The 21993-nt window shown below is 46.5% G+C and overlaps 1 protein-coding gene across 1 annotated transcript in view; it reads right to left on the reverse strand.

Annotated features, from left to right (window-relative positions):
- The window catches only part of SPTLC3 (serine palmitoyltransferase long chain base subunit 3), a 118305-nt gene that overhangs the window by 27260 nt on the left and 69052 nt on the right, over window positions 1-21993 (reverse strand). Inside the window, exons 7-9 of the mRNA XM_058679697.1 lie at window positions 18248-18353; window positions 11616-11835; window positions 4048-4174 (exon numbers count right to left, since the gene is read on the reverse strand). Coding sequence (XP_058535680.1) covers window positions 4048-4174; window positions 11616-11835; window positions 18248-18353 — 453 coding nt within the window. The remainder of the gene's footprint in view (window positions 1-4047; window positions 4175-11615; window positions 11836-18247; window positions 18354-21993) is intronic.

Consider the following 21993-nt stretch of genomic DNA (forward strand, 5'->3'; position numbering starts at 1 on the left):
ACAAGTCTCAGAAAGGGAAGGGTGGAAGTGGGGAGAACATTTGGGATGCTGCTACAGAAACCAAGCCGCGACATGAGAGAGAGTATGGGGAATGATGAAGACACTGCTCTGGCAAGGGAACCACCCAGTATGCAGATGGATGCAGAGAGCAGATTTTCACTCTGAGCCATTACACCCTACAAAGTGACAAGCCAGCAGTTGTAAAGAGGCCTTGGTGCGTGTGGAGTGCACGCCTGGCCTGCAGCCCCTCAGCCCGTGTGCACTGACTGTGCCAGCAGGCTGGCTGCAGAGCAAAGGTGGCTGTTTGTACATAAACATTGTCATTTCACCGGGGCTGCTATTTCATCTTTGAACCTTGGCATCAAAGCGACACTGACCTTATTCCTGTAGCTCGCTTTTCTTTGAAGCGTATGGCTTTGCAATGCAGATTAAAGCTAAGACATCCGTCAAGGAACAGATCTGGCCAAGCGCTCCCCAAACTCAACCTGACACAAAGCCTTGAAAGGCTCCAGTCACAGTTGTGCCGAAGTGGGCCCAAGATGAAGGCTTGGAGCAGGTCTCTTTCTTAGAGCCTGTAAGCCAGCTCCGGCAGGACACAGCGTCCCTTTGAGCTTTAGATATGTTCCACTGGAGAGTCGGCCCATCTCTGCGGAGAGAGGGTCAGCTCATGCAATATGCCCAGCTGTCTGTTTCACTTGAAACAGTCCTTGTTGTAAACGAGGCCAGCATGACCGTTCACTTTGGGCCTTTGAATTCTTCAGAAGGCATGGCAGGCAGGGCCACCTGAAATTTGGCTCTCGAGTCTTGGATCTTCTATTCTATTACTTTCCTTTGTCCATTTCTTTGAAAAGAGACTGCGCTGTCTTTCTCTATAGTTTTCCTGCTTTTATTCTAAGAAAACAAACCGCACACATAGCATTTTCTGATTTTATTTTGTTTTTGGTGCCCCATGATGGCAAGAAGGGTGAAATGAAAAACTCTGATGGCAAGGTTAAGAGAAATATCAAAGTAATTAAGCATAAAGCTAAGACAAAGAACCAGGAGAAGTAGCTCTCACTGTAGCAGAGTTGATAGATGGCACGCATAATAGGTGATGGTGGAGGGACAAATGATCATATTTTTAAATGCAATTTTCTGTTGATTTCCCATGGTGATCAAACAGAACAAGTTCTGTCTGCAATGAATAAGTAAAGCAAACGAAAAGAGGGGAGATAATCCTTGTAAAACTGCAAACATATAAATCAATGGATCCTAATAACAAAGTTCTAAAGGGCTTTAAGGAATTCCTGCAAAATCCTTCCTGACACATAACCTAATTTTTAGGATGACTTTTCCCCCCTAGTTATTCATTTTAAAATAAGAGCAAAGAATCATTCTGGCCATTATGTACAGTGTACTTAATGTGCAGTTTTGCATAAATCTCACAAGTTGGTTTTTCCCTTTGAAGTTCAGAAGATACTACAGCCCCGTAAGGAGCCTGAGGCCCCACACTAGTTTCTTTATACCCCCTGTCAACTCACACAGCTCTGTGTGGCTTCAGTTTGAAGTGGTGGGTGATAACTGCCTATCTGATGTCCATGTCTCACACTTTAGTACCTCTTCCTGGCATGGCCATACAAGCAGTTCTGGCCAAGGGACTGGAAGCAAGATGATCAGCATCACTTCCAGATGGACCCTCCCTTATCAGTTTTGAGAGGGCCTGGCCTCAAGCTGGGAGCAGTCCACGTCACTGCCCCCACGCACAAGAACTGTGCCAGGAATTAACTGCCTTGGTGCCAGCAAGAAATAAATCCTGCTTCTGAAAAGTCACCGAGGTCTCCAGGGTTTGTTCAAGCAGCATGACCCAGCTTATCCCGAGTAATCCAGGTGCTTGGAGGAGACCCACTCCTGTTTGATTCTGTCCTAAGAATTCTTCCTGTTACGTCCCTGAGATGTGATCAAGTTCTCCTTGGGAGGCAGGTGTGTGACGTGGTGGTTAGGACACGTGAATTTCGCATCAGAGAGTGTTCCGGCAGAGTTCTTGCTCTGCTTCTGACTCTAGCATCCTACTAGTGCACACTCCAGGAGGCGGCAGGTGGTGGTTCAAGGCCTGGGTTTCTGCCACTCTTACGGTAAACCTGAATTAAATTCCAGGGATGTAGCCTTGGCGCTGCCTGCTCCAGCTCTGGCTGTTGAGGGTATTTCAGGGGCTGAACCAGTAACTGGGAGATCTCTCTCTTTTTTATCTACTTGTTTGTTTGTATCTGTTTCTTTAATACATAAGTAAGTAAACAAATGTTTTAAAAGATTCTTCCAGAACACTTTAGAAATAATGGCAAATACTTCAGGGGTAAGCAACTACATTACACTTACAAAAAACTATTTCCAGACAGGATTGTCAGTGCCTCACATGGATCAATTTTGCCCTGTTCTCAGAAAAACCTTGAGTCATAGGTATCATCTTCCTTATTTGTAGCTGGAACAATGGAAACACAGAGAAGCTGGTAACTCCGTGGCGGTTGAACCGAGAAGTAACTTGCCTGCAACCACACAGTGTGTAAGTATGCTTCAGGGGCTGAGTCCAGGCAGCCACCTTAGCCTGTCCCTTTAGGCCTTCCTGGATGGAGCTGTCATTTCCTTTTTACAAACAGGCACAGGCATCAGATCCTCGAAGGCTGCATTGTGTATGGAATTGTGTATGCCCTCCATTCTCCTGCTTTTGTAAAAGAGCATGTTCTATCTTGGGGTTGGACCAAGCGTGTTGGGGAGCACAGAGTTGGGGAGCAGGCCTTTGGGTGCTGGCAGCTGGTAAAGGGAGGCGCCACTTTGACCAGGTTTCATATATTTTATGGATTAATTATTCCTTACCCAAAATGATTGGGACCAGAAGTGCTTTGGATTTTGGAATATTTGCATATTTACAATGAGATCCTTCTGTCTAGACATGAAATTCATTTGTTTCATATTTAGCTTACACACAGGGCTTGAAGGTAATTAATACGACATTTTTAGGGCCCTTGAGTTTGGACTGTGGTCCATCACATGACGTCATGTGGCATTGCCCACTTGAGTCACCTTGATGCTCAAAGCATTTCAGATTTTCGAGCATTTTAGATTGCAGGTTTTCAGATTGTACAAGGTCTCTGGCAACACATGCCTATGAAGACCGTCTTTGCGGCTTCTGTCATATCGAGAAAGGCTGAGAGCTTCACGTGTCTGTTGAGCAAGTTGAATGGTGTAGGACTTCACGTGACCTGGCGTGTGGCACGGAGCACGGGACTGTATTGCCCAAGGCTCAGTTCTGGGACAGAACTATTGCTCCATAATATGTACCAGTTTGCCTGACTGCAATAACAGGCTGATTTATCTCTGTCTTCCCTGGCATGTGTGAAAGATAGAAGAAATTCCAAGAAGGTTTGATGGAAACAGGCTTTTTTTTTAGGAGTTACTTCTAATCTATTCATTATCATACACATTAGCTGAGGTGATCCTAATGACAAAAAGTGGCCAGAAAGTTATTGTGGATGTTTTCCCTAATTATCCTCCAGTGGCCAGGGGGTTGGAAAAAGATTTTAAAAAGCTGAATATGAAATTGACTACTTTGGTTTCAGGGAAACATAAGTGACGATCCCAAGCAAGCTGAGAGAAACACACACACACACAGAGCCATCCACAGTACATACAAACATATAAACATACTGAACCTCAGACACATGTACATACATGGACACACAGGCACACACAGTCATACATGCATATGTTCACACATGCACGAATACATGCATTCATGCATTTACATATGCACATAAAATGTTTACTTTGTTTTAATATAATTAATCACAAAAAATGATCTAAACCTGTTGATCACCTTAAGCGATGGATTAGAAAGTTGGCTTTAACAAAGGAACTTTATGTGTGTGTGTGTGTGTTTGTATGTGCTGATAGCAATTTTGATACTTTCATCACATTGCCCAGCCTACGTCAGAAAAAGGGGTGAATTGGAAAAGCCTGGAGATCGGCGGTCAGGGAGGGAGTCGCGGGAGCTGTGTGCTCTGCAGGCCATCTTACCTTGCGTGGTGCCGTCCAGTCCCATGATGAACTTCATTGACCTGATGATTTGCTCTGCCACTGTAGGGCTCATGGATGTTGCATAGGCGGCACTGTGTGAGTGAACCCGAATATAATCCACAAGATCCTTAATTAAAGGGGGGGAGCAAAAAAAAAAAAAGGCAAATTGATTTCAGTGGTGAGAACTGCATCTAGTCTCGGCTCCATCCATCAAACAAAAGACATTGGAGTTTTGAAGCTGCAAAGATGACTTCTAATGGGGATCATCAAAGTGCTATTTTCTGTCCCTTTATGCTTCGTCTCTCCCGCTGCAGCCTAGAAGCCTTGCAAACAATGGCAGGCTGCACGTCTGCAGGCGAAGTCTGTGATTTCTAAAGTCTGCAAAGTGTCCATTGTGCGCGGGCACTGACTTGGTGTCCAGGAGTACCAGAAACCTCCAGGACACAGTCCTTGTCCTTGGAAATACTGCAGATGATTGTCCCCGTGGAGAAGCAGGGGTGGGCAAAGTGGCCACAGCGGGGTCCCCGGGGGCAGAGGAGTGAGGGCTGCTGCTGGAGGAGATGGCAAAGGTTCCGGGGAGGAGATGGGGTTGATTTCACTTGGCAACCAGAGTTTAGAAAGTGTGAGGGAATTGAATGGCACAAAGGAGAGGTTGAGGGCCCGGGGCGTGGCCTAGCGGCTAAAGTCCTCCCCTTGAACGCACCGGGATCCCATATGGGCGCCGGTTCTAATCCCGGCAGCTCCACTTCCCATCCAGCTCCCTGCTTGTGGCCTGGGAAAGCAGTTGAGGATGGCTCAAGGCTTTGGGTCCCTGCACCCGCATGGGAGACCTGGAATAGGTTCCTGGTTCCTGGCATCGGATCGGCACGCACCAGCCTGTTGCGGCTCACTTGGGGAGTGAAACATCGGATGGAAGATCTTCCTCTCTGTCTCTCCTCCTCTCTGTTTATCCGGCTTTCCAATAATAATAAATCTTTAAAAAAAAAAAAAGGAGAGGTTGAGTAAAGGGGAAAGGCAAGAGCAGAAGGTAAATTGTTTGTCCCCCTCCCCCACCCAAAAGCTCATCATCTCTATTTCTTGTGCCATCCATCTTTGCAATCCAACTAGGCAGGAACTTCCAAGAGATGGAGGAATATGGGCTGGTCACATGCTCTGCTTTGACCAGTAAAATGTTGCTCTCAACAGTACCGTTGGAGTCTAGAAGGGGGAAGACGGATGAAAGAGGCTAGTGTCTGGTATTCACAATCTACATATATAAGTAAAACTAAGTTTCTACCTAATTTTTGGTTTGTTTGGTGAAAATAATGAAAAAAACAGCGAGGCAGATTGTTGTCATATTTGCAGAACATGAAGATGCCTCAGCAAGTTCATGGAGGGACTGTTGTGGCACAGCTCGTTAAACTGCTGCTTGTGTTGCTGGCATCCCATGTCAGTGTGCTGGTTCATGTCCCCACGACTCCACTTCTCATCCGGCTCCCTCTTAATGCACCTGGGAGGGCAATGGAAGACAGTCCAAGTACTCAATTCCAGGTCGTCCATGGGGGAGACCCGGATGGAGTTCTGGCTCCTGGCTTTAGCTTGGCCAACCCCTGGCTGTTGCGTGCACTTAGAGTAAGACCCGGTGATAGAAGATCTCACTGTTTCTCTTTTTGTTACTCTACCTTAGAATAGATTTCTTCTTTTTAAATGCTCATGGAAAATGGAATTAAAAAGTGGGTATTTTAAAGGACATTCATTTGGAATCCATGCGTGCTTTTTTGAACGGGCTTCTTGAAGACCTCTTGGATGGGCATGAGGCCAGCTCCACTTAGGGTGTCAGTTATGTGGCAGTTAGCTGTGGCAGCTGGCCACCCTTCACAGCTTGATGTTCCACCTGTAATAGGCAGAGGCGGGCACTGTCTTTTTCTATGGAGAGTAAGTATTGTCCCATGGAGTTATTCTCCCAGGAAAGAAGCACTGGAAGGGATAGGGCCCGGATAGATGCAGAGAAGGAATACCGATGGCATCTTCTAGGCAAAGCACAGAGGAGTTGGCTGAGCGTAGCAGCTTGGGCCTTTGAGATGAGGCGATGATGCACACATGGCCCAGGAAAACCAGCACAGGATCTTGAACGCAAATGCTCAGGTTCGAACCCTGGCTTGACTCTTTGCTGCCACGTGACCATGAGCCAATCACTGACTCTGTGCTGCGGTTTGCTTACTGCATATTGGTAGACCCAGACGCCATACCAACGGTTTACAGTTCAGCTCCTCAATCCTCATTGGGGTGGTGGCAGTAACAGTGAGAAGAAAGAGAGCCATTTAGAGGAAAAGAATGCCCAGACAGAAAGGCTGCGATGCAGCAATGGGCTTAGAAGCTAACATTATAGCTGAGATGCATTGCTTGCTTATGGTTTCATCTCAAGGACTTTGCATATCTCTGTCCTGATTTTGCAGATGGGACAAATAAGACAAAGACACGTTCAGAAAATTATCCTATACAAATGATAGGACAAGGATTTGTATGCAAAGTATGTGGCTCCAGAGATCCCACTGTTAGCACCACCCTGCCTTTCTTCCCCAAGCCAAGGGGCCGGGGGTGCTGGGAGGCCACAGATGCAAGCTTAACACCTGCCTACCCTGTGATGTTTTCTCAAGCTCATCCTTTTGAGAGGAGAGGCACTGGGGAGAACTTCTGATTTATGCTGCTCTATGTAGTTAATACGGAACCACACACGGTGGCACCTGAGGTCCCGGTGTTCGTGTCCTTGGGAGCAGCTATGGCGTTACACATTTCCCTCAACATCCACAGCGGTGGGGACTTGGGCAGGGGCTGGCACATCCTAATGGTCTCAGCAGGGCAGATGACAGGCTTCAGAGAGAGAGAGAGGATGGCGAGGGTCCTTGAAGTATTTCAGTGTGCATATGTGGGGCTGGGCTGGGGTGATATACAAAGCTATATTTGTTTTGAAATGGAACATTTCTTGAAGTCAAGGGCCTGACCATTTTTGGCATAAATCGGTGCTCACTGACCCGGGATCCCTCCATTTCAACATCACGACTTTTCTTGACCGCTGTCTTCCTTCTGGACCGAGTCAGCTGTCCCTGGGGATCTGTTTGCTGGTGGTAGCTGATTCTGGGGTAACGGCTGGAGTTCATCAAGGAAAGCTGTGATGCTTCATTTCTCATTCCCTTCCTTGACGTCCCCACTGGGTGTGGTGAGCCATGAGTTCGGAGCCAGGGTGAGTCTGGGTTGTGTCTTCCTCCATGGGTGGGTTAGAGGTCTCCTTAAGCCTGAGGTTTCCAAGTCCATGTTTAAGTTCAAAGCTCAGATTATTTTCTTTACTCATAGTCCTGGAGTTCAGGGCAAGGGTGGGTTTTGGGCAGGAAGTCAGACAGGAGGCTCTCAGAATAAACATCTTGGTGCTTATTCGTGACCCCTGTTTACTTCAAAGGGCTGTTAACCACAGCTGGGGCCAAGCTCCCAAGGCAGAGCTGCCTTCAGCAAGGGGCTAATGCTCACCCCAACCTTGGTTGCTCTGCCTCACTTCCTGCCTGGAGAATTCCAGCCCAGAAAACTCAGTTTCCTATGCTGACTTCGTTTGCAAATCTCTGGGCAGCCTCTTGAGGCCACAGGATCCAGTGGTTAGTACGAGGTCTGCATGACAAGTCAGGATCCATGGCTGGACCAAAAGGTGGGGCTCTCTGGTGATAGCCATATTTCCCCGACAACTAATCAAAATGACAACAACCTAGCCCCATGTGCTTTAGCCTTGTCCAGAGAAGCCACTCATGACCCGGGACTTCTTCAGGTAGAGAGAATTTGCTGGCAGTTCACTGAAAGATCTTGAAAGGGACAGAATCATCAAGAATCCACCAAGTAGGGCTATTCACAGTGCACTCTGGCAGCTCTAACCTCAAGGCAAATGACATGAAAGCTCATGGAGGGGCAAGAAGAGAGCAGCAGGAGACGGGAGAGGTGAAATGAAAACATCCAGAGGGAGGTGGAGGGAGAGGCGAAGAAGGAGAAGAGAGAGGCAGACAGGAGACTCCATTTCCTGGTTCAGTGCCCAAATGCCAGCAGTCTAGGGCTGAAGGTCAGAAACTCAGGCACCCAGCTGCTGGAACCATCACCACTCCTCACAGGTTCTGCATGCGCAGGAGGTTGAGTCACGAGCCAGCCAGCCACTCGTACATAGAATGTGAACAATGCACCCTGACTACCCATGCTCCTCGCTGGCTCTCTGAGAGACAATTTTGTCATTTTCCCTTAGGTGGAAGGAAGCTACAGCTTGCAAGTGGTGTAATTAGCAGAGATGAACTTGTAGGGCATTTGGAGAGGGGAAGTCTTCAGGTCAGAACAGAACTTCTACTCTCTGGCAGCATCAGCAGTATCAAGGTGATGCCTTCCACCCTTGCTAGTTTTCTCACCCGAGTCTTCTGGTTGCTATTGTATAAAGCTATGGCCTCAGCCCAATGCATGGAGATTTCTAGAACTTCTTGGATAATGTTACTAGGAATAGAATCCCTCAGCATCAATGTTGACATCATCTTTCAGAAAGGAAGGGCCATGTGCGTGTGTGTGTGTGTGTGTGTGTGTGTATGTGTGTGCGCGTTTCTAGGTTTTTGAACTCAAGTGATTATTTTCAAATCTCCAGATTTACTGAAAACCTTATGAGCATAAGGAAACAGGAGTTAGGTAGGTTTTCAGAAAAAAAGTTAAGTCTGAGTGTGTTTGTGTACGCACATTTGAACACTTCTATGGTACACTTTGTTGTTTTGTATCTGTTTGTTTAGAATCCTGGATATTTTGCAATAACTGCCAAAATAATATATGTAAAGGCAGGGTACATGGAAAAGTTTGTGGAGAAAGGAATTAAGAGATAACAGTTTATTTTTGGTACAAGATTTTTCTGAAAGTCATGCATAGTTTTCTCAAAGTAGGTATTTTCTATGAACTTCTGAAGGTGTTGCAGATACTGTAGAATATCTAAGAGGTGTGTGTCGGTACACATGACGCTCTGGCAACTCTATTTAAACAGATCAGAAAGCGTGTTTCTCAAACTAAAATCATTTTAGTTGCCAAATCCTATGTTCTTTTCAGTTTGAAAAACAGCGAAACACAAAAACAAAAACCTCAAAGTGAATAAAATGAATCATTGGAACTGAAGATAAACAAAATTTAAAATGAACATAATTAAAAGAATTAAGCTACCCAGGAGAAGTTACCCAAGTTTTATGACATCATGGGTTTCTTGGCTCATTAAACGAGGATGAAACCAGTTTTTCTGGGTTTTCTGTCTCACCAAAACCATTCCAGCTAGGCGTGTTCCTGACTGCTTTTAAAAATCATCACACATACAAACAACTTTCTCCAGGACCTTGCTGTCTCTTACCATCCGGGTCTGAAAGGTCCCTGCTTTTTCACCATTTTCTATCTTGTGGGTTTGGGGGAGCAGGCTCGGTAACTCTGTATAAGCTAATGGTACTCTGCCATCTAGTGGTGTGATCAGAGTTTGCATTGGAACATGGAATGGGAGGACCAGAGACTAGGAAGGACTTAAGAAAGAGAAGGGATGGATTTTGTAGCCCTCTGGAACCAAAGATCAGAATGAGGGGGCACTAATGTCCACATTAACGCAAATAATCATAACTTTTACAGCCGTTCAGTATCCACCCTAAACCCACAGGGTGATAGACAAGAGCCCCTATACTTTTAAATCCTCCAACTGGGCATGAGAACCCCGGGGAGAAACCTTTACTTCCGCTTGCCACTGGCCCCGGTTTAAAGTGTGTACAGAACAAAGTTTCAGTATCCGCACGGATCACAGCAGGGCAAGTGGGTCAGAACAAAATCTGTCGTTATAAATTGCAGGCTTTAAAGGACAAGACTGTTTTCTGCTCCATTCCTTGATTTATGGAAATGACTTATCAGGAGTCTTGTTGGCCACCATGGACAAGGAATTGAGGATTTTAGATCCAATTGAGGATTTTAGAGGACGCTATCTGTGTGTTCTGGTTTGGGGTCTGCTGTGCCATCTGGGGTGACCAACCTCACTATCACACAGTCTCTGGGGACAGATGTAGGGTTGTGTGAAATTGCTGTCAATATTTGGATAAGGTTGGCATGGCAGAGGGTGGACTGCTACTCCCCTACCCTCCTAGCCTGACTTGAATACTACGCTTTCTTTTCTATTGCCCAGCTGCCTCCTCCTCCTCCCCGTTCTTCATCTCTGTCAGCTCCTCCTCCTCCATCTTCATTTTTAGGACTTTCACATTTATTTATTTGAAAGACAGAGTGACAGAGGGAGAGAGAGAGGAGAGAGAGAAAGAGATCTATGCAGCGGTTCACTCCTTGATGGTCACATTAGCCAGGGCTGGGCCAGACTGAAGCCAGGAGCCAGGAGCTCCGCCTGTGGGAAGCAGGCGCCCATCTTCTGCTTTCTGAACGCATTAGCAGAGACCTTGATGGGCGGTGGAGCAGCTGGGACTGCACTTGCTACTCTGCTATCGGAAGTGGGAGTCCCAACGGGATGCTGTATCCACCTTGCCTAAACCCTCTCCAGCCAGCCCTGCTGCTTTGAAACTTTGTTTCAAATATTTATTGTACTGTGGTCACAGACCCCTGGGTGTTAATGCCAGCAGAGTAACAGGACTAGCACTCATTTAACAAGTCTGATTGCATTGCATAAAATCTCTAAAGACATATACATGTACCAGATTAGAGAATGATATGGTTTGACCTATGGCTTATCCACTATTATGGGGAAGAACTTTTTTTTTTTTTCTGCAAAGGAGGCATCCTTAAAGTACAGTGGGGAGCTCATAAAGTTTATTAAAAATAGATTGAAAGGTAAATTTATGGTGTTATAAAATACTGAAACTCATGCATAGATTGTTCATAATATGCAACTTGCATGATCATATTGAAGATCCCTTGTATATATGGATGTCAAAATTTTCTCTTGCACACAATGCACTCCTCTTGTAATCCCCCTTTCCATCAAAGTACCCACACACACTCCTGATGCTGGGTTAGGGTTAGGGTTTCTAAAGAAAATCCTCAACACAGATAGCTTGTAGCATCTATGTAGCATCAGATCAGCCTCCTTAATACCCAGTCTTTGCCTACAGATGCTTCGTGCTCATCACGCAGTAGGAACTCCTTGTAGATATCCCCTAACTTCCCCTTGTCGCTCCCATGACTGGGGACCCTGATTCCTCGCTGTGAAATGCAATCTACGGCTCCCTCACTGGTCTGCAGCAAGGCTGACACTGATCTTTAAGGCATCCCGGAGGACCCCCCCCCCCACTCCTGCAGAATGGTTATGCCTGTCCTTTGTCCTGGCTCCTGGGGAGCATTTGGCACCTTCTTGTAAAGTGAGTGTTCACTCCATGCTGCCCTCCTCAACGAGAGTGAGTGCTTTGAAGTTCAGGGCCTCGCCTGGCTTTGACAGCACTGTTGCTGAGCTGCAGTGCTCGGCCAAGGTGAAGCGGACCTAGCGCAAACTTTCCCAGAATTCACAGCAGCCTGGAGCCTGGGTCCCCAGGTGCTCAGGTAAGCAGACACAAGACATTTCTCGCTCTTACCTTCTTTCCAGCTATGTAACCACCTGCAGCGCCAAAGCTTTTGGTGAATGTGCCCATGAGCACATCAATATCTCCAGGGTCTACTCCATAGAATTCTGAAACTCCCCGGCCGGTTGCGCCCACTGACCCAATACTGTGTGCTTCATCTATGTAGAGATAAGCCTTGTATTTCTTCTTCAGGGCCACGATCTGGGGCAGTTTCACGATGGAACCTTCCATGCTACGGCAGAAGGAGAAATGCTCAGAACTAAAGAGTACCCTCCTAGCGGGGTGTGTGCATGTGTTCTGTCAGTCTCCTGATCCACACTTTGGGATGCTGGGTCCTTGCTCCACAGTGACTCCCCTGCCACCTGCCAAACTCTGCATGGATGGACCTAAGATTAAAGGAAGGGATTAACAATGCAAAAGGAAATCTCAGACCTTGGCATTCACTGAAGCACAGTAAGAAAGTCCCAGGGTCCTCCTGTTCACTAGCCTTTGAAACTCAAGAGCTGGGCACAGTGCAATGGCACCATGGCTGAATCCCCGCCTTGCAGGCCCTGGGAGCCCATGTGGGCACTGGTCCATGTCTTGGCTGTTCCACTTCCCTTCCAGCTCCCTTGCTTGTAGCCTAGGAAAGCAGTAGAGGACAGCCCAAAGCTTGGGACCCTGCACCCATGTGAGACAACCAGAATAAGCTTCTGGCTCCTGGCTTCAGATTGGCTCAGTCTCAGCCATTGTGGCCACTTGGGGGAGTGAACCAGCAGATGGAAGATCTTTGTATATCTGCCTTTCCAAGAAAAATAAATAAATCTTAAAAAAAGAAAAGGAAAGTCAAAAGCTAACTTGAGGCACCTGATGCTGTCCCGCTTTCCTACTCTTGCAACAGTGGCATAGAAGTTGAACGTGTAAGTTCCCTGAAGGGCTTTCTAAAATGCAGGATTCTGGCTCTGTCCCCCAGAGATTCTGAATAGGTCTGAGCTGAAAATTCACATCTCTCCCAGACTTCCTGGTATTGCTTTTCCCAGTGACTGGGGACAGTGCTTGGAGGACTGTTCTCAGAGATGAGGCCTTTGGTACCTTAAGTGTTTTAGTTTTTATGGTATAATAAAACTGCCAAACACTCCAAGAGCTCTAGCGAGGGGAAAAATGTAGAATCAGTAAAAGAGTAAAATTAAGATGAATATTTTATGGCACCTCAGGAACTCAATGGCTTTAAAAAGAACTTGCAGTTCTAATCAGTGCTCCAGTGTGCTTGGTTCTGACAGAACTTGTTCTGATGAGCAAATGCCATGAACACACAGACTTACACACTTACCACACAAAGGAACTTTCTAAGCTGGTCCAACCGCCCTTCGATTCCGTTCATGCAGTAATTGGTTGTACAAGTTATGTATTAATTGAACTACTTCCTAAGTAGTGTATGAGATATAAATTCTCTTTGAAATAAGCTTCAGGGGTAGGTTGGTTCCAGCAAAAATAAAAAAGTGAGTATTCCCTGGCTAGATTTTTCACATATAAAATAAGCATGATATGGGCCCAGTGTGGTAGTGTAACAAGCTAATCCTAGACCTGCAGAACTGCCATCCTGTATGGATGCCAGTTTGTGTCCTACCTGCTCCACGTCTGATCCAGCTCCTTGCAAAAGGCCTGGGAAAAGCAGCAGAAGATGGCCTAAGTCCTTGGGCCTCACTCCCACAGGAGAGGCCCCAAAGAAGCCCTGGCTCTCAGCTTCACACTGGCTCAGCTCTGGCTAAGGCAGCCATTTGGGGAAAGCACCAAAGAATGGAAGATTGATCTCTCTCTCTCTCTCTCTCTCTCTCTCTCTCTCTCTCTCTCTAATTCTTTCAAGTAAAATAAATATTTAAAAAAATAAGCGTGATGATGGAAGCCTACTGGAAATCATGTGTGTGAACTCAGTTTCGGGTCTGTAATTACCACTCAGTGAGTCGCTATTCTCAGGATGAAGCACGTTGGAAAAGCCTGCTGGGGGGCCTAACCTGAGAAACCGGGGCGCTCCTGGCCATGCCGTGCACTCAGTCTTCCAGGAATGAGGCCTGTGGGTATCATTGTGCGTGTCAAAGGTAACGCATGGCTTCAGGATCTCAGAATTTGAGTTTTCTTTTCATCTTTCACACAAATACACTAGAGCCCGATAGGCTGCACATAGCTCGTCTTTGTTCTGGGACTGAATGGCGGCAGGAACCAAGGTTAATGTTGAGCAGTGTTTATAGACACCCTGGGCAGCTAATTAGCCATCCTTTGGTGGGGCTGGTCCAGCTCATGTGAGGGGCCTGCCCACCTGGTTTCTGTTTCACTCTCTAAGATTAATGACTGTAAAATACTGCTGATTTCTGGAGTTCATGCAGAGGCATGTGCGAATCCTAGGGAGAATTCAGCTTTCATAAAGTTGCATGCGTTCATACAAAGTTTTCATTTGCTCAAAGTGACCAGATGCGGATCAAACCCTTCCCTACGCTAGCGCACCAAGTCTGGCACTTGCATAAAAAGGCTGTCTGTGATATTCCCATGAAGTTCTGTCAAAACACAGCACTTTATTCTCTCTTCCTGAATGGAAAGTTGTTTTTCTTTTGACTTCAACAGAAGCAAAAGGACTAAAGTAAAACTGTAGGGCAAAGATAATTCTACCAGTTAATGTGAAGCTCTGTTCAGGGCCTTGACGTCGTCTTAAAGCAGCAAACCAGTGAATTAGTCCTTCACATCTTTTCTATTACATACTGCGTTAGCTAAGTGACAAGACTCCTTCTCGAAATCTCCCTCTCACCACCTCTTCCTCTCTGTGTAAACTGTGTTATCCACTGGCAGGATCGGGAATTAACCAACCAGTTGGCCAACTTACATGATGGAAAAATCTCTCTGGTGGGCCCAAAATCTACCCCAAAACTGGTGAGGCAGGCAAAAAAAAAGAGCAAATAGGAGTCAAGACTAGTTAACAACAAAGTTAACACTGCTTTGCCCTTGTCTGTTTTCATTTGTTTGACATAGAGGTGTACGTACTGCTGAGATGATCAGCTCCTATGCTCACACTGCTTTGGGGACAAGACTGGCTTGCATTCCCAGGGGACATGGTATTCCGAGTCGTTAGCACATGTTCATCTACGTATTTTCAGAAAGGATCATTACGCCTTGATTTTTTTTCATTTTCAATATTTTGCTTCTAGCAGTGCCAGGTCACATCCCAGGTTAACATGAACCTGTTTGCCGTGGGATATTCCGGATTAATTTTGAGGTTTTTTTCAATCACTGTGAGCTGACAAGAAATCCAGATTTAAATCATTAAGTCCTTGCATAGATGGGGAGCAAACAGCCCTGTTCCAAAATTCCAAAATTGTCCTCCATGGTGCAACTTGGTCAGCTGAAAGTAAACGTAATGAAGAAGTCATCCTTGGTTGTGGGATTTTTTTTACACACTAGGCCTCTGCTAAGTACCTCTATGTGACCTCATGTAATACCCAGAAATGGATGAGGGTAGTTCAAAAAGTTCCAGGGAAATGGAACTAAAAGCTAAGTTTATTTTGGTGCAAAAAGTTTTTTGACATCCAGGAGTGATTATTTCATAATATAGAATTTCCATGAACTTTTTGAAGAGCCCTTGTGGTCAAGGATTTCACATCTCTCTTTGCACAAAACAAACAAATATTTAATTCCCATTTCCAATGATTTTTTAAAAGTACTTGTGGGTGGTGGGGCACAAGTGTAGATACCAGGATCTGAACTCAAATCCTGGTCCTTCCACATTCTAACTCCTCTCTCTCTTCTGCGTACAAATCATAATTCCAATGGAGGGTGATCTTGTTCATATTGTGATTAACGTTTGTGCAATTCACTATCTTCTTGATCTCGGTATCTATCCATGAATAAAATGTTCTGATTTGCCTGACTGCTCTCTTTAGGAGTCATAAAAAAAATCTGAGAGTTAAACTTTGAGGGAAACTTTGAGCAGGTGTCTAAAAGATATGTGTCCATGATACATTTCTAAAAAGTGGAAGTAGAGTTGTAAACTACTGATTTCACATTCCTAACCCCAGTCCTCTGGAAAGCCCTATGAGAAACTATTTTGGTGATAGCTGAAAATTAGAACCCTCAACTGGAGGTTTTTCTTTTGGAGTTTAGTCTGGCCCCTTGCTGGGCTAGCCTTATTTCACAGACAAGGAAAGCAAACTCGTAAGTGCCAACAAGGCCTCCTGGAGCAGTAGTTGGACTCCCACCTGTCACCGAGGTCTCTTGGGTTCTGATCTCATTTGAAGATGAAATTCCTTGGGAGTGAGATAAAAAGAACTGCCTTACAAAGGCAAGTTCATGGTCAGTGTAGACTGCACTTTCTATAAATGCCAGGCTGCTGGAGATGCTGATCCAGATGGCCTCCAGAGACAACCAGCTGCACGTCTTCCCTTACCATGCTCTACTGCCATCAGGAGGCGGGGTTTCTTTCCACTGCCTTTGACTCTGGGCTGGTCTCATGCTCTGAGTGGCCATGGCAGCGGCGCATGGCAGAAGGGGTGCTGTACCCAACAGCACATGAAAGCGTAGCCCTTAAGACACTGCCGGCTTCTTCTTTTGCTCTCTTGGATGCCAGCCTCTATGGGGTAAAGAGGGTCTAGCCAGGACAACTGAATGAGAAAAGGCACTTCATAGAAAACCATGTAGAAGAGAATCAAGCACCCCAGTCTGCTAGCCAGTACCAGGGAACAGACATGGGAGTGAGACCACTGAATAAGCTTCGGCTAAGCTTTCGGTTGACCTCCGGCCAACACATGCAGGGCAAACGACTAGCTCGTCCAGACAACCCACAGCAGCGCTGGAAATAATAAGCCATTGCTTATGCATCCAGGTTGTCTGTGATACATCAGAGGTTGCCCAAGCAGTCACTGCTGCTAGTGCAACTTAAATTGTGTGCGGATGCTATGGTGGTTCAGGAGTGAGAGTGTGCACTTGGATCACCTGTCCTGATGTCACGGTGGGACACAGACTCAGCATTCCCTTAACAAGTCCTCGTTTTCTATGGACAGAAGCATGCTGGTGGTCCACTTCATTTCAGCCTTGATCAAAGTGCTTAGCTATAACTTTCCTTCAGTGGAGCCAAGCTCTGTTTATTTGCAGTTGGGTTCTGTTTACTCTGGTTAAAGAAGATGCCCAGTCTGCTCTCATTCAGCCCATCCATTCTTCCACTAGCCCAAGCTTGAATGACAAATATTTAGGCAATGACTCCTGGCTCACCACCCAAGCTGGGGGCTGGCAGCTGACCCAGATCACACAGGGTGAATGATCCATGCTTGAGGTTACAGCGATACAGACTCGATCTGAAATCACTTCCCGAAAGCAGCAAGTGTAGGGCCACTGAGTACTTGATGATTCTGGAGCAGGGGTTGTCGACATTAGCACCACTGTGATTTTGAGTTAGAGAATTCTTTGTTGGGGTGGAGGGCTTTCTCGGGCATAGTAGTATCTTCAGTGGCATCCCTATCACCATCATGGCAAACATGCCCAGGGTAAGAGGGGAGGCAAAATCATCTTAATGGAAAACTGCTAGCACAGCATGATCATAAAGACGTCATCAGCAGGGCATCCTTTCTGATCTGACCTCTGGAGGTACTGACTAACGATACAGAAAATGGTTTACTAGAAATCTGAAAGAGGCACTTCAGAACCACATTATAGCACTGCGCACATGCGAAACATCAGCCACTGGGGCAGTAAGCTTTAAAGCTAAAACAACAAAGAAAAGTTATACCGGCCTTGTTATTTGCAGCTTGGGATCATAGCACACATGATGGGCACTTAGAGACCGGTCAGATTAGCTGATCCCAAGCAGAAATTGGAGCTTTGTTCGCATGTCTCACGTACAACTACAGTCTTTTTTTGGGGCAGGAAATTTCAACAGGCCCCATTTCCTTCTTTTTAATAGTGTTCACTTGTCTATAATTACCTCATAGGAAATATCTTAACATTTTTCTTCTACTACAAAGGTATTCTGAGAAGTTATTCTGGGGGGTGGGTACTCTGACATGTTGCTTGGACACCCTGTGCATGGGAGTAATGGCCACAGATTTGGATACAGACTGGAGTACATTCAGGCACGACCTGCAGTGTGAAAATACTGGTGTGGATGGTGTAGTGGGGGTTTTGCGTGCGTGACCTGAAAGGGATGGGGAAATCTGAGGTAGAGCCTCCATCTTGAAGTTCTCACATCGCCGGTCCTCCCCCTCCCCGTCTCTGGAGCAAGGCCTGCCTTCCAGGACGTTCTTCCTTTGCTGAAAGTAAGCAAGCCTTTTGCATCCTGAGGCCAGTCCTTGGCCACAATTCAGTGAGCAGTGGGACGCTGGGCGCACTGTCCCGTCCGGGGCCTCTGGGTCCCCCATGGAAATATTTACTACGGACATAAAAGCAAGGACCACACTGGGGTATCTGGACAGTAAGACAAAGGATTGACACGATCTCTTGTGAGGAGATCTCTTGAGGAAGCCCTCTCCAGCATGCAGGATGCCAAGCTGTCATAACCCAGGTGAACTCAGGCCCAGCTCCGCCCCCTCAGCAACAGCCATCTCTAACCTGTTCCTCCAGGAAGCTAGGAGAGGGCATCCTTTCCCAAGCGTCAGCTGCTGTATGCTACTGTGCGGTCGCCAGTTTCATACCTGTAGATGCCTTCCACGAGAATGAGAATCTTCCTCCAAGCTCTGTGGGTTCGAGGCTGCCCATGGATGATAGCGTCTCTCAGCAGCTTCTCCAGGTTTTGCATGTCTGCAAATGATACCAAGGGGAAAGGCAAGCTGGGTCACGAGAGGGTTTTTTTTTCCCTCGCATGCTTGCTTGCTTCCTTCAGGAGGCATCAGATTATTATTAATATTATTATTTTTTACGCTTATGTTCAGACCGAAAGCTTCAGTGGGCAAAACCAATCAGAAACTACCAAAGAGTGTATTTCTTAGTAAAGCTGGACTCCGACAGGATGAACAGAGCAAGCTCTCCCCGAAGGTAGATGGTTTCCAAGGCTCTCACAAGTCTTTGCCCAAGAGATTGAAATTCTGCATCAAATGCATCTCTTTGGCTGGGATTTTGCTATCAGGTGCACATGCACTCTTAGAGATACAACTGTTTAGAGTTTGGCGGAGGTTGCCCAGGGCAGCAGCCTTGAAATCACAGTCTTTCTGCAGTTTGGACTGTGACTTTTTTTACATGCCCCAACTTCAGTTGTTTTCATACTTGAAAACAACGGGGCAATGCACACTAGTTAAAGGATTCCTGCCAACAGTAATAATATTTCAGTTATTTTGTGTTATCTGTTGGTCAAGCTCCTTTTCTGTTTTTTTTTTTTTTATATTTAGCCATACTTCATTTGATCTCAGAAGAACCTTCTAGAAGAGGTACCAGTGCTATTCTCCATTTTATGCCTGAGACATATAGGAGTTGGGTGAATTATTGGAGGCCTGTGATCCTAAATGACTGATTCAGGATCTGAGCCGATGAAGTTTGTACCGTGATCTGCGCTTGGGATTACCACCTTTTCCTGTCCTGCATGAGAGCGATTGTCCTTCTCAACTTCCATGGTGAGGCAGAAAAGGGCAGGAGACATGCCAAGCAGATAGGCTCCCATCTGGTTACAGCTGGTTTCATCCGGAGTCAGACTGACGACTGCACTTGGGTGGCAGATCCTCTGCAAGGGCTGCCTCCTACCCCAGCTGTCTGGTGGCTAATGGCAGAGGGAGTTACTCTGTTTTTAGTTTGTAAAGTCGAGAGAGAGAGAGAAGGAGAGAGAGAGAGAGAGAGATGAAGAGGGAGAGAAATGGTACAGATCTGTCTGTCTGTGTTTTAAGTTTGCTGTATTTCTTAGGTTTTCCTTCTCCAAGAATCTGAAGAAGCAACATTTCAGGCCTAGAATTCAATTTTAATTTTTAAAAGTTAGAGATGCTACTGAATGCCTGTCATGGCTGTTTTATCATGTTCACCAGGACATAAAGATGTCACTGAAAGTGCTCTCCGAGGGAGAGAGCTCGCAGCACACAGCGCTCCCGGGCGCCGTTTCCACGCTGTGTCTGGGGAGCTCTCTCATCACTCAGGTCGACTCAGGGGGTCTCAGGTGGGAGAGCTGAGTTTTCTGCTCCTTGTCCCACATGTCCCTTTGATGCATCTGCTAAGCCATCATCACAGAATTCATTATTTGCTTTTATAACTGTCCTCCATAGAAGGTAAGGGCCGTATCTTCTCTATTCTGGTCCCAGTACCAAGGGCTACTTTAATATTGAACAATTCAGTTTTACTTCTACGGAGAATGAATGCACACCAGACAACAGGGAAGGGAATAAACACCACTTTGTGATAAGTGTAAGAGCTACGAGGGAGAACTGCCTCATGGCTGTAATGTTTCTCAATCCACTGTTTTTTAAATTATAAGATTGGCTGAAATCTGAATGTTTCTGGGAACTGGTTTTAGGGACATTCCAACATTGCCCACTAGATGGCGGCCAAGGAAGCAAAAGGCCGCTGTCTCCGTGGGGATTGTTTTAGGGGCAGTAAATCGTCACTTGTACTGGTATGTAAGTCTTCCTTTCCCCCTCTAGCTTGAGTTTCTAAAATGTTGAAGGGAATCATAGGATGGGGCGAACCCATCAGCCTTTTATACAATCTGCCAGTTCGTAGCCTCTGGATGCAATAGAGGTAAAGATTCCTGTTTTAAGAATGTCTTCCCACCTGCGCCCTGGGATCTGTACATCTCTGCATAGATGGACATTGGATGAGCCTGGCTCCGGTGAACCTAAATAACAATCACCTTGAAGTAAATGTTTTAAGGTTTTGAAACAGATCTGTAAGTCCAGAAGATTTTGCAGCAAGAATGTGCAAAAAGCACATCACAGCATTCGTCTTCACTTGGTTGTAAGAGAAACACCATGGATGCTAAAGAGAACTTTCTGTTCTTTTAATGACCAGCAAGGCATAAAATCAAGTTTTGTGCGGGGTGCAAGCGGATGGAGGCAAGCGGACGCCCAGCACCCTCCCAGGGGGGACCTCGTTTCTGACTGGGTGGCCTTAGAGGCTGTGGGTGGGCTTCAGCCAACCCCCCAGTCCATGGGTGGTGGGGAACAATGGGTGGGCCGTCCTTTCCCTGCTGGGAGGATGGAATTCACCGATCCTGTTAGAGGCCCAGAGGTCAGCCAGGGAGAGGGAGGGCTGCTCTCAGCATGGGCCGTGCACCTGTTCCCGCCTCCGGGAAGCTTTCTGTCTGAATTTTGCTCTGCCAGGCTACAGCCTTGTGACTCTCAAACCCAAAGACCCACAGCATTGTAGCACATGTTTTTTAGTCCTGGTGGGAATCTGCTCCTTCAGCAAGCCCCATGCTAACATTTGCAGTAGTGCGGCTGCTTAAAGCATGCGTGCTCACATGATGTGATTCCTCATGGCAACTCTGAGAAGTAGGAGCAATGGTTATTAAGCTTTCGTATTTTTCAAATGAGCAGCCTAACACTAGCTGTACATTCAAAATAAAACAAGTGACCTTGAGTAAACGGGTTCATATTGGCTTGTAAGAAATCCCAGAGGCATGGAGAACAAACTAAAATAATAAACCTGGGGGCTGACACGATGATTCAGCTGACTGATCCTCCGCCTGCAAGCACCAACATCCCATATGGGTACTAGTTCGTGTCCCGGCTGCTACAGCTCCCTGCTTGTGGCCTGGGAAAGTAATGGAGGATGGCCCAAAGCCTTGGGACTCTGCACCTGCGTGGGAGACCCGGAAGAAGCTCCTGGCTCCTGGTTTCGGATCGGCGCAGCTCTAGCCCTTGTGGCCACTTGGGGAGTGGACCAGTGGGTCAAAGAACTTTCTCTTTGTCTCCCCTTCTGTTTGGAGTTCTTCCTTTCCGAGAAAAATAAATAAATCTTTAAAAAAAAATGCTCTAATTGGTGCCATCAAGGCTCACAGTGTGTGCGTGTATATGTGCTCACACATACACTGTTAAGTTGTGTCAAAGCTGTCATGGCATACTAAGCATTGGTGATTAGCGCAAATCTATCAGCCCAGCCTTACAGGCTGCTTGCTCTAAGTCTGAATCATCAGTGAGGAGGTGGAGTGGACGGTGTCAGGAACAGCTGGATGTCAAGGTGAGCAGCACAGAGGCCGCTGTTGTGGTGCAGCCAGTTAAGCTGCCGCCCGTGACTCTGGCATTCCATTTTGGAATGCTGCCAATGCGCCTGAGGAGGCAGAACAGGACCCAAGTACTTGGACCTCCACCACGCACACGGAAGACCCTCATGAAGTTCCTGGCACCTGGCCCTTCCCTGCCTGTTGTGACCATTTGGGGAGTGAACCAGCAAACGAAAGATACTCTCTCTGTGTCACTCTGACTTTCAAGTAAATCTTTCATAAGAGAATAAAGGAAAAAAAAAG

The sequence above is a fragment of the Ochotona princeps genome, chromosome 22, assembly GCF_030435755.1.
Source record: "Ochotona princeps isolate mOchPri1 chromosome 22, mOchPri1.hap1, whole genome shotgun sequence".
Classification (NCBI taxonomy): domain Eukaryota; kingdom Metazoa; phylum Chordata; class Mammalia; order Lagomorpha; family Ochotonidae; genus Ochotona; species Ochotona princeps.